The sequence below is a fragment of the Salvelinus fontinalis genome, chromosome 35 (assembly GCF_029448725.1).
Source record: "Salvelinus fontinalis isolate EN_2023a chromosome 35, ASM2944872v1, whole genome shotgun sequence".
Lineage (NCBI taxonomy): Eukaryota > Metazoa > Chordata > Actinopteri > Salmoniformes > Salmonidae > Salvelinus > Salvelinus fontinalis.
The window spans coordinates 9261787-9275431 of record NC_074699.1 but is presented as its reverse complement, the minus strand read 5'-3'; the positions used below and the strand labels follow the sequence as shown (position 1 = coordinate 9275431).

The 13645-nt window shown below is 42.7% G+C and overlaps 1 protein-coding gene across 3 annotated transcripts in view; it reads left to right on the top strand.

Moving 5' to 3' along the window:
* LOC129834311 (MAM domain-containing glycosylphosphatidylinositol anchor protein 1) overlaps positions 1–9852 on the top strand; it is a 427292-nt gene extending 417440 nt beyond the window's left edge. For 2 of the 3 annotated variants that reach the window (XM_055899179.1, XM_055899178.1), the window contains exons 18-19: positions 1866–1974; positions 9268–9852. In XM_055899179.1, the coding sequence (XP_055755154.1) occupies positions 1866–1974; positions 9268–9362 (204 nt within the window). In that variant the 3' untranslated portion in view covers positions 9363–9852. Of the gene's footprint in view, positions 1–1865; positions 1975–9267 lie in introns of those variants that run through there. The other variant, XM_055899180.1, reaches the window with a different exon arrangement.
* The last annotated feature ends 3793 nt before the right edge of the window (positions 9853–13645 follow it).

The window sequence follows — 13645 nt, the reverse complement described above, 5'->3', positions numbered from 1 at the left end:
CGTCCGCCACGGCCCTTTGGCCAATTAGCCTAGCCACCCCTCATACCTTGTTCCCCCGTGTTCCTCCTAGCAAGCAAATCAAATCAACCTTCCTCACAAATGAGAAGACTGGCCACATCTATCATAGTCTCACTCCTCCACCCCTCCACTCCCTCCATCCCTGTCAAAGCCTCCTCTCCAGGCTTTCTTTATTTATTCAAAGGAGTCCCTCGTTCAAAGGAGTGTATTCAAGGATTAAATTAGAGAATAGCAGAGAGAGATGCGCCGTCCGCCTGTTTGGCTCCTTCCCTTTGTGTGTCATTGGAGAAGCTCTCTCTTTCTCTCTCTTTCAGTAATAGAGAGCTTCTATTACCTACTCGGCTCTCTGACCACTCTCTCTCCCTCTCCTTCTCCCATCTTCCTCCTCTCACTTTCTTTCTCACTCTCTCACTCTCTCATTCTCTCTCTTGCTCTCTTTCAGTAATAGAGAGAGAGAATGAGAAAGAAAGAGGAGGAAGAAGTTGGGAGAAGGAGAGGGAGAGAGAGTGGTCAGAGAGCTGAGTGGGTAATCAATGAGTCCCTGGTCAACCACGGGTCAAGAGGCTATACACTAACATGAATGAGCGCACACACACACACAACTTTCCGCTCTCACACAAGCAACTTGACTTTCGTCACGTAACATGGTTTACAAGGACAGCAAATGTGCTATCGTGATATGAAAACGCCACGTGGAAACTGCCTGGTAGAAAATAATAACGGAATTTGTTGCACTTTGAACATAAGCAACAAGCACTTCCTTAATTGAAACGAGAAGACAAAAAATGGATACTGTATATCCACGGCGGATGATTGCGGAAGATTACAAATGCATTAGCCTCCAGTCTGAGTTGAATGCCATTACGGATGAAAGTATGTTCCGTGTTGTTGTGGCGGTGGTGTGTTTTTCCTTCTTTTTTTTTCACCAAATGGAATTACACTCCATCTTTGATTAGCTCGGTGGGATGGGGTTTGGGGACGCAGCTTTCCACAGTAATTAAGCTGTCAATCCAAAGCAAGGCCTTCTGGGTACAAACGGCGAGCCGAACGTAAACTTTTCCAAACAGGTGGCCAGGAGATATAAGCAACTGCTCGTTGCTTCCGCCACAATATCTGGCCAAGATTTATTTTAGGACGTTTGTTCTTTCCCCTCCCTTTTTTTTCAAATGGCCTCATAACATGGCCTTAGAGAGAACTCTGTCACTCTTTTACAATTCTTCATTACTAAATCCAGTACTACAGACTGGAATTACAAACAGACTATACTTAACAAGTTAAGTGTCTTACCACACACATAGCTATGTGTATTCGGATACAGGGTACCGCAATTTCACACTCTCACACCAAATAGCCTGAAGTCACAGGGCTATCGTCGCAGGCTCTATTTCCCTATGTGGGAGCGTTGCAAACTAGAGATTTTTTATTTATTTTTTACCTGGTTTGATGTACTGTACATTGTACAAATTCGCAGCTTTTCAGCACAGTTTTTTATTTCTGTATAATAAAAAAAGTTGGCTATTTTTCAAGATGGCTATTACGCCAATGGTTGCGTAATCTAGGGGAATTCCTTCTTATGATGTGAATATCGACTGGGAGTATAGGATAAAGGAGGAAAGTGTTTTGGGAAGTGTTGAAGTGTAAAACATATTCGGTATTCTGAGTGTGATATATCACTTGTAGGTCTGCATATTCTTGGAGGCAATTTGTAACACCACTTTGGTGCTATTCACAATGCGAGTCACAAAACACAAGTCACAAAACCGAAGCATTCAAGTACGTCTCCTGAGTAGCAAGTGGAAGTTTATTTTCTATGGAAATACAAGTTTTTTTTCTTTTTCCCTGTTCAGGTGATGTTTGAGGCTATTCGGGGAGCGGGCTATGAAGGGGACATTGCCATCGATGATGTCTCAGTCACCAAAGGGAAATGCAAGCAGGAGAACTCTGTCTCCAACACAGGTACTGTCTGTATGTCACAATGTCACTGTAGGGTGAAGTTTAGGCAAGACGCTGGTCTTGGATCAGTTTGCATTTAATTTACATTTTAGTAATTTTGCAGACGCTCCTATCCAGAGCAACTTACAGAAGAGTGCATGCATACATGTTCATACTTTCTCCCCACCTTTATTTTCGTACTGGTCCCCCGTTGGAATTGAACCCACAACCCTGGCGTTGCAAGCAGCATACTATACTAACTGACCACATGGGATATTTCCACCACTAATGGTGGGGATTGGAGGAGGGGAAACTGATCCTAGATCTGTACCTAGAGGAAAGACCCCGGAGCATTACTGTTCTGCAGGTACACTATATATACAAAGTATGTGGACACTCATTCAAATAAGTGGATTTGACTATTTCAGCCACACGCGTTGCTGACAGGTGTATAAAATCGAGCACACAGCCATGCAATTTCCATAGACAAACATTGGCAATATAATGGCCTTACTGAAGAGCTCAGTGACTTTCAAAGTGGGACCGTCATAGGATGCCACCTTTCCAACAAGTCAGTTCATCAAATTTCTGCCCTGCTAGACTGTAACTGTAAGTGCTGCCCCGGTCAACTGTAGTGGAGACGTCTAGGAGCAACAACAGCTCAGCCACGAAGTGGTAGGCCACACAGAACGGGACCACCGAGTGCATAAAAATGATCTGTCCATGGTTGCAATCAGGACAACACGTATTCGTCGGGAGCTTCGTGAAATGGGTTTCCTTGGCCGAGCAGCCTAAGATCACCATGTGCAATGCCAAGCGTTGGCTGGAGTGGTGTAAAGCTTGCCGCCATTGGACTCTGGAACAGTGGCAACTCGTTCTCTGGAACTGGGATTTCATCAAGACAAAATACTGACGACTCACAAAAATTCACTACCACATCGCAAGGCCGAAAGCTCTTGACCTTCATTCACTCATACTGACACTGCTATAGGATTCCTACAAGTTACCCACACCAGTCTCCATGCAGTGGCTCCATAGATCACTGACCATAGCACTGCCCATAATTGAAAGAGCTTTTCATCGCCAATGTATGGACAGCCACAATTGAACAACTCCACACGATGGCTTCTATTGACAATTACTTACCTCTAAGTGAGAAAGCGTCACTGTCAATGTATAATTGTGGCCGTTGACGACCACTGACAACAGTGATTGAATCAAGCCGTCACTAATCTGATTTGTAGCTCCCCCTGACTTCAAGTGCATTCTGGGAAATATTGCAGCAGATAGTCAGTTTGTAGAGTCACACACCTCAATATTTCTTTCCACCCACTGATAGAAAACCATAAACGTTGTGTTTGTAAATTAATGGGGGATCTTAGGAAATGGTAAATGATTCAAGATAAAGCTACTTTACTATCTTAATGTACTTGCTGTATCGAGGGATCAAGGTAAACAGACTACAATTGGGGGATGTTCCCAAGAAAATGATCTGGTACAGTGTTGGTATTTGTGTATTGTTACAACTCCTGAGGGTGCTTACGTCATTTTCAACAGTTATGGGAGTGCCCTACTTTGTTGTGGGAGTGTACCCCTGTAATTCCAACCTAACTGAAGGCACCTGCACTCCCCCACAGATCAAATTGGGAGGTCCTATAACTTAGGCAAGTCAAGAGGCCTCCAAAACATTACAAGCCTCTGTTCTTTCTTACCAAAAGCAACAGGCCAAGACAATCAACTCAACCCCCGAGACATCATCCCTTTCTGCTCACTTTCCCCCCCTGAAAATGACCGCAAAAACAAAACAAGGCTAAACAAATCAGGAGACGTTGGTGTGTCGGTAAATAATTAACGAGAACCCCCCCCCCCCCCCCCAAAAAAAAACTCATCTGAGAAAGCAGCAAAAGCAACGAAAGAGCCGAGAGCTAGCGGGGATCCTAATGTAATACAGTGAATTATTGATGGAGGGTGTAAACAGGAAGCCAGGCTACGCTAGCCTGTGGGGCCGATGCAGCGCTGCACAAGACAGCTAGCCGAGACAGATGGGTAATTATTGGTTAGAGGAGATTGGGTAGAGAAAAGACCCAGCCCGCACACCTGGGTCACCTCTATGTATTAGCAGACACGACGATGAGGAGTAATGTATGTGGGTAAAACAATATAGGCCTGTTTCCCAAACATAGATTAAGCGTAATCCTCGACTATGAAACGTGTTCAATTGAGATGCTCTATTTATATGGGGCCAGTTTTACACATAATTAGCCTAGTCCTGGACTAAAATACTTTTTAGTCCAGGCTAAATCTGTGTCTGAGAAGCTGGCCCATATTGTTTGCCCCACAAACATTAGTATTAACCTGTAATAACCAACTGGTTTCTGCATGATTTAATTTGCAAGACTAGTGATGAGCCAGCCAGCGTGATAGTTGTGTTATAGCATAGAACATTTCAAAGCAGACATAACCGATTACTGTACATCAATGGTGCCTTTTATGAAAGTCACTAATGGGTGGAATAAAGAGTCAGATACTTTGTTCATAAATGTATGATTGTTTTCTGTGTGTGTGTGTGTGTGTGGGGGGGGGGGGGGGGGTGCGTGTGTATATGCAGGTCTAAATCTGTATGTTAGTGTGCCAGAGAGTGTGCATCATGTGAGCGGCCAACCCTCCCAGGAGTTTTTGCTAGCGAGTGTGCCCAGCTGTATTACCCAGCTGATGCAGCTCACGTCGGCCTTCTAAATAGTACCCTAACCCCTATAATAGTGCACTACTTTGACCAGGATCTTGTATTTGCTCCAGTCAAAAGTAGTGCACTATGTAGGGAATAGGGTACCATTTGGGGTGCCATTTGGGATGCAGGCCCACCTGTCCCTCACATACCCCATCTCTCCACAACACACACCATCACACACACACAACCAAACGCACACACAAACATACCCTGATTCCCCCTAACACACATCACGCGCACATATATATACGCTCACATACACGCTCACACACACACACATCTCACTGGGCTAGCTGTCTGATGGGGTGTAGCACAGGGGACTGCGGAACCGTGTGGCTCTCCTAAAATTAATGATGATTGCCTCTGACATGTTGTGTTCAACTAACTCCACATTCATAAATCATAGGAATGACTGGAACCTGGCTCTGGGGCTGAAGTGTGTGTGTGTGTGTGTGTATGTGTGTATGTGTGTATGTGTGTGTGTGTGTGTGTGTGTGTGTGTGTGTGTTTGAGAGACAGACAGAGAGAGAGAGTGTGTGTGTGTGTGTTTGCTTGTGTATAACAGAAAATGTGTGTGTGTGTAGGTGCCTGCCTGCTTGCCTGACTATGTAAGTGTGTGTGTGTGTCTGCGTGTGCACATTTCCATGCATGTGTACGTGTCTTAGCTATGGGTGAGTTCGACAAGGGAATTGTTGCACTGCACGCCGTTCACTTTCCTCCCTCCTTTCCTTCCTTTGTTCCACTCCCCTTCTTTTGATCCTGTAAGGGGTGGCTTTCGATACTGTCTGGATCCCACGTCGGCGATGACTCAAGTCTCCGCGTTTTAGCTCCAGACCCCCTGGTTCTCTATCCCCTCGATCACCCTGTGTGGGATGCAACACTTCCAGATCCCTGGTGGTCCCACACAGTTGTTGAAATTGCGAAAAGTGTACATATGCATATGGGCCTATGCACAAGATAGAGTGTAGTGTACAGCACAGTACAATGACATGCTTATTTGCAAGCTCTCCTCACAAACTGTGCAGCAGCTACAAAAAGTATTCAATACAAATATAGTTAGGAAACACAATATGAGAACAATAGAGCACAGAAACCATGCAGGGAAAAAGAAAGACAAATATTGTATTTAATTGTTCCCTATAAGATCACGCGCCGATTTACTGGAGTTGACTTTGCAGTTATGGGCAGACTTGGGTTCAAACGCGTGGTTATTAAGTATTTGTATTTTAACTACTTATTTTCTGTCTATTTGAGTATTTTCAAATAATATGGACAAATCAACTACTTCTATTTGAAGTATTTGAAAGTATTTTCAAATATCTTCCTATGAATACTATTTTAAAATACTTGTTTCCAAATACATTACACATGCCCCTAGGACCAAACATACCTGTGTTCAAATGCATGGGCTATTTAAATATCTCTATTTGAAAATATTATATTTGTATTTAAGTATTTTCAAATACATTCCAATATTTAACTAATTGTACTTTAATAAAATAAAAAGATTCTAAATACTTACTTCTAAATGTATTTGAAAGTAATTGAAATACAATAAATACCATTTGAACACAGGTCTGGTCTTAGGCCGACTCCCATATCTCTGGTAGTCCATTTAGTGTGGGTTGGATGTTCTTGGATGTTGAAGTTGAAGCCCAGACACTGGAACATGGAGGACAGTTTCAAGCTGTTGCATTTATCAGGATTCAGCTGAACTGTGTTGGCCCCCTCCCATACACACCATAAGAAAACAACAGAGCACATTCACAAAGCTTTCAGAGTTGGAGTGCTGATCTCGGGTCCCCCGACTCCTTATTTCCACATGATATAAAAGGCTAAACTGATCCTAGAATAAGCACTCCTATTCAAAGACCTTTGATACATACAGCCACAGATATTTTATCCATCGCCAACCCCCAACCAAACTTTTTTTGCTACACCCCCTTCAAAGATCCTTGAGAGAGAAATCAGGGCCGGCCCCTGTGCCAGGCACTTGCACTTAACTTGTTCTCTATGGGAGAGGACGGGAGGAATAAAAAGCTTGATTATGAATACATAGATTTTCTGCCAGCGAGAGACGCCCCCTAATACAAATGTATATTGATTTCTTAAATACAATACCTGCCTTACTCTTTATTTATGAAACTCATTCCACGGCTTACATGCGTAATGCGCTGTTGACTTTGTGTAAGTGCAGTGTCTGTGGGTGGGTGGAGGGTGTTGTGTATGCAATTAGTGTGTGTGTGTGCGCGCATCTGTTTTTGCATGCACTTCGACAAAAGGAGAGGAAGGGTCGCAGATGTCTCATGTACAGGTGCTTTGTGATGCTGTTTCATACGAGTACAAGAAAACACAATGGCCGTGTCCGAATACCCATACTAGCGTATTGCATACATACACTGCATACAATTTACTCATCGTCGCATACTATTTAACACATACCGTTTAGTAAAAAGTATACAATATGCCATGGCCGCAACGCAGTAGCAGCTCCTGATTGGCTGAGTCGATGGGGCGTGCGGGTGGATTTTTCCAAATTCAACATGCATGCATGGTATTAAGCAGCTTATAACAGCTCATTTCCAATTTGATTAATTTTCTCTAAACTATGAATGGAATAGGAATGGAGTTATATGCCTACTCAGGGTGTAGGCAGATATCACATTCAAGCTATACTGTAGTATCTTTCCTTTTTAAAAAGGATTGAAGACAGAACAGATCATTTGGTTCCATTTCAACATATTTCTTAGTGAAACCAAAGTGCTGTAGCATATACGAATTCAATCAAATGTTCAAATCAAAAGGCCTTCGCACAGACAAACGTGGGCAGACGGCTGCATCGCATATTCAGACCCGCGGACAGGAACATAAACTAAAGCACTGATCATTGGGAATGGATCAGAATTAATGTTGAGGCTTGATACAAACATTCAAAAATGTAATATGTAGCCTAACCTACAAAACGAAAACATTCCATGTGTTCAAATCAAAAGGCCTGATTAACATGACATCAGTAATGCAGCCACATACCGAGTCCCCGGTTCAGACACATTCACGAATCAAAAGATGGTTTAGTATTTAGTTTAAAACCTCAGATGGAGAACAATAAACACTTTTCAGTGAGAAAACAGAAATCCACTTTAGATTTTGTTTTTTAAAGACTTCTGTTTTCAAAGATATAGCCTACGATGCAATACCCGTAATCATTTTAATGAGAAAAAAAAAACAGACTTAGCCTATATTTGTCACGTTCTGACCATAGTTCTTTTGTGTTTTCGTTGTTTTAGTGTTGGTCAGGACGTGAGCTGAGTGGGCATTCTATGTTGTGTGTCTAATTTTCCCGTTTCTATGTTTGGCCTGATATGGTTCTCAATCAGAGGCAGGTGTTAGTCATTTTCTCTGATTGGGAACCATATTTAGGTAGCCTGTTTTGTGTTGGGTTTTGTGGGTGGTTGTCTTCTGTCATTGTGTCTATGCACCAGATAGGACTGTTTCGGTTTTCCACATTGGTTGTTTTTGTATTTTGTAGTGTTCTCGGTTTTTGTCGTTATTAAACATGATGAACTCTAACCACGCTGCGCTTTGGTCCGATCCCTGCTACACCTCCTCTTCAGACGAAGAGGAGGAAATCTGCCATTACAATATTTTACACGACTGCAGAAGCTTAGTTTTGTTGTTAGGCCCTAGTTCTCTTCACGTAGCCAATCACTTGCAGTCTACCTCTTCCAAATGCATAGTGGAAAAGTGTGCAACATATTCTACTAGATGAAGAGCCAATATGATTTTAACATCCTGGCATTTAAACCATACTCGATTTTCTAAATGTCGCATACTATTAAATATTCTATTTTCGCATACTGAGAATGCGTCATGTGATTGTGCTGTGTCCCACTATTCGTTGATTTCGGTAGCACATCCAGTGGAGTATGACATCTGGGCATTTAAAGTATACTAAATTTTCAAAATGTTGCCTACGATTAAACTAATTATTTCGCATACTCAAACGGCCTACTGTTTAGGACACAAGTATGGGTATTCGGAAACGGCCAGTGACATTGCATACATTTAAATAAAAACACAGTACATCAACTGTCCTATGAGCTTCAAATTCCCTGTCGAACACACAATCTATTCTTTGATTCGGCTCGGTTTAGAGATCCTCATGTCGAACAAGAGGCGAGAGGCGAGAAGTTTGATGATGACATCAAGGAGCAACTCGTCTCTTATATGCTATCTCAAAGCACTTATGACACACATCCAATCTCCATTGTGAACCCTGCCTCTGAAGTGATAAAATACATTACTCCCTTATGCCATTCTCAGGTTTTTAGTGCCATATCCCTCCACTCTTTCTCTCTTCATAAGATCTAGGGATTGAGTTACAGTATCTTACAAGGCTTTACTTTATTCAAGGTCTCCCATACATTTTTTAAATATGGGTTACTAGACTAGATAAAAGTATTGTACATTTAACTAAATCTCAAGATGTTTCACATTTTCATCTCTTTTTATCAATGTGACTTGTGGGTTGTGGACAATAGCCTATTGAGCTCAGACCATTCAGTTTGTTCTGTTTGTGTTTCCCACAGTTCTGATTGGGGGAGCCCCAGGTCTGCGCTCGCTCCCATTGGTCGCCTCACTGACCTTCGCCCTCTGCTCATATCTACTGCTGCTCTACAGATGATGAGCACAACGCACAGCGTCCCCTGTCTGCCGAGACAGGCTACTGCCCAGATTTGCGCTCTCTTCTTCTCTCCCTGTGTCCCTCGCTACCTCTCCCCACTCCCCTCCCTTCTTCCTCTCACCTTCTCCATCCACTTTTTAGTTTTCATCTCCAGCCCTGTTTTCGATGACTATCCATGCTTCACTTCTCCCATTACACCTTGGCTATGCTTGTAACTGACTGTCGTTTGATTGACTCTCTCTCTCTCATTCTCCTTCTCCACACTCACCCCTTTACAGTCGTACGTGGCTGTGTTTTCCAGCCATTCTCTCTTTCAACCAATCACACTATTTTTAACCGAGGCAAAGTCGCAAACTCAATGACCTGACCTTTGACACCCAATATCACTCAATCCAACCCCTCACAGCAGACACACTTCATTCTTCTATTCACTCTCACACACTCTTCCGTCACTCCCCTTTACTCTTTCCAACCCCCCCCCCCCCCCCCCCCCCCCGGTGACCACCCGTATCCCTGACACACCAAAGTGTCGGACACTCTACCAAAGATGATGAAGAACCTGAGGAAAAATGGGAAAGGATGGGTGGGGGGAGGGGTTGAGAATAATAGGATGACAAGGGTAGGGGGGTTCCCCCCCTCCTTATTGAACCCTCCCCCTCGCCTTCTTGGGTTGGGCGCCAGGGAGCTGCCGATCACAGCAGACTGAGTGACTGACAGACTAAGGAGGCTAGGAAGGAAGGAAGCAGAGAAGGAGTTCCCACTTGCCTCTCCTCTACCGGTCATGGCCGTAGATGACTTGTGTTGGATCGTACGTGTACATTTCTCTATATATGATATATTACAAAAGTTTAAATAAATAAAACATTCAGAAAAACACTCATGGACATGAGCAACGTTACAGGCTACGACAAAGCAAAACTACAGAAGCACAAATTTATACAATCTACTCCCTTTTATTTGGGGTTTTCCTCCGTGTGTTGTTGCTGTATGTCGTCTCAATCGAACTGTTTGTGTTCTTATGGTTTTTTGGGGGGGCGGATGTGATAAGAAGGGAGTGGTGACATTTATGTGGAAGAGATGGGTGTGGATGTGTTGGTTGGTACATATGACACCCTCCGCCTATAGCCCACTCGTGGCAGGGATGGGCCAGTCACCTCCATTATGCCCACCACCCCACCCCAAAAAACGACTCGACAGAGACTATGACTAGCCTCCCCTACTCACTCACCCTAGCCAGCCACATCTCCTATCTTCAAAGTCCAGCCAGTAACAGCATCTCTCGGACTTCCTGCGGTCTACAGACAATGGATCTCCTGCTTCCTGTACAAGGAGAAAGTGGAGGTGGAGCGTGATTGAAATCAATTATGCCAACCACGTCGATACGCATTATTTAAATGAGGCATGGATGTAGTATATTGTGGGCAGGGTGTCAAAATCCAAGAAAAGGACCAACAGGGTAAGGTGGGGGGGGGGGGGGGGGGGGGGGTGGGGGGGGGGGGGGGGTGCAGATCCAATAGATGGATTCTATTTCACAGGTTTCCGATGATGAATGTCATGTATAAGATTCTAGAGAAATAACTGAATCAACTGAAAATCGACAACATTTGGAAGGCAGCAGGTCCAATGTCCTACTACAACTGTATCAGCCGATCAAGGTTGAATGTCTTCGATGTAACCATAGTTTATTTAAGACGATTACTCATGTGACAGTATGATTGTGTTTCTGTGTGGAGCAATACTCATTCACTATCAGCTCACATAATTAGCCCGAGCACATCGTGATTGATCAAAGTCTACATCTTGCAAATGCACCTGTTCACCCAATTTAAGGTAGGGAATCCAATGAGCCCCAAGCACAATGTTGCACAAAGGTACAGATTCAATCCGATCGTAGATTCTTGACAACGCAGCCTTTAAAGGCAATGTTCACGTTCACAGAAAATGCTTCAGATGTCCGTTCACACAGAAATCCCCTTTAAAAGCTGCATTGTCGACCTTGCGCGATCGGATTGAATCTCAGTTAAAGTAATTGGTCACAATCTAAGAACAAAATAACCTAATTGATGATGCAGAACACATATAATTGGCTAGTTCTTCCTCTCAAGATTAGTTTCCAAAAGTCCCCTGAATCCTACACCGCAACATACTACCCCTAGGCACTTGTAGATCTGAAAGGGTTGGATAGGTGTAAGCACGATGGTGGTAGCTCCATCTTACCATCTGATACGCCAGGTGGAATTGTTGCTATATTGCTTATACCTGTCCAATCCTTTCATATCTACGCAAGTGCATGGGAGGAGGGACTAAGGGTTGATTTGGTATGCAGGGATACTGTTACATCAGTCTTCTCCAAGTAAGTGTTGTATTTTTACTGCATGAGGCTTTTTTTATCGTATCGGTTGCCGATATTACTTAATTCAGCTCTCACCTTCAACTTAATGTTCTCAACAAGGGAACCTTGTTCATATACATACACAGAAAATGGACATCAAACTGTGTGCCTCTAAGACTTGCTTCCATAATCTTCCTAAATTAAAGCACTTGCTAAAAATTGGGTGTGGACACTCGATATCAGATGTCAAGTGCATTTTGGCTGTCTTTTTGACATCCCTCATAGTCACATTGTAATAGCTACTTAGGTCCTTACTGCATTGCAAGCTCATGAGAAACATTGTTTTATTAAATGTATGTCATTGTGATATGGGAGCCATCTTGTGTGGTCCTAACCTCATGCTTGCTTGTACACTTCGCTCGCTCACTTTAACTGTAACACCCATATGTATGTAACAGCAGCTCATGTCTTAGCGTAGATGCTCTCCAACGGTTGTTGGAATTTTGAGCCAACATGGTGTCACAGGGGGTAAGGTGTCTTATCTTAGCTCTGTGTCAACTGTGGTGTTCATGTGCTACTCACAACCAAGAAAGTCTGAAATATCCAACTGGGAAACTCGGTAGAAGAGTGCTTGATTCATCACTTGGAAGCTTTGGACATCGGAAGCTCAGTTATGACGTGTGAGCAATTTAGGGCTATTTTTTTGTTCCAAGATTCTATCAGAGTTTACGATTACTCTGGTACCACATGACAGCAGTTACTCTCTTGCCGACTACCCATTTCCCACCTCCTTTATCCAGTAAGCTGTGCATTTCGTAAGCATTTTGGCAAAGCGCTGACCATTTGCTAACTACCATATTTAATGTATATTTACAACTATCTGTAAGTATAGGCAGGAGATATGAAGGGTGGCAATGCCCGACTTAGGACATAACAATGATGCATCAGAATCAGATGCGACTGAAAGATAATTATCAAAGTACTTTATCACATGATTTTAAATGATAATGTATCATTAGGAAATTTGAACTCATGTTCTACATGACATTGACCCCAAAGAATTCAGAGGCTTGGTGCAATTGATGTTCACTTGTTTTATTTCAGTTGTGGATTCTTCACACATCTAGAGTATTTGGCAATTATGAAGAAGGTAGTGGTTTTAAAAGGAAAATCAATTGTTTTCCCTTTTATTTTATTTTCGTAAATGTTTTTTTTTACAAACCAAGACTACAATATCAAGCTAAATCAATTTGAGACCACACACATTCCTGTCCATGGTCACATACTTTACTAGAAAACAACTGAACATCTTCTTTAAATGGAGTTCCACAATAATCATATATGTGTAGCTAAGGACCTACAGTATGTGTAACATTACAATTAGTCTCAACACACTGAGCGTTTGAAACACAACACGTGTAGATGTAACCGGATCCTACTATACCTGTACTCTGCTGCTGTGTTCGCGAGAGCGTGGGAGGGTCCACTTCAAAATATATTATACAGTACTGCAAATACATCGCTGACACTGATTACAATTATTACAGTTGAGTAACCTGCATAGAAATGCCCAGGGCCTAGACTGATCATGTTAAATACCCAATGGAAGAAAGGGTACAGCACAGAAATAGAGAACTATAAACCTTGGATTAGATTTAATGGGATAAGATGTTATCTTTGTGTCTTCTGTGTTCTTTACTATAGAATGCTCCTCAACGTTAACACTGTTGTAAAGTCAGGTGAATTCCTTGTCTCATGAAATATGTGGGTAGGAATACTATGAAATGGGCAGGAATACTATGAAATGTGGGCAAGAACACTATTTTGGGGAAATAGGCATTAACCAATATATTTATTGTAGAGGGGAGAATTGTAAATTATTCATTTTGATCTTATGACATGATGGTTGAAGTGCCTCGATTAGTCTGAACCTGACCTTCAGTATTGGTAG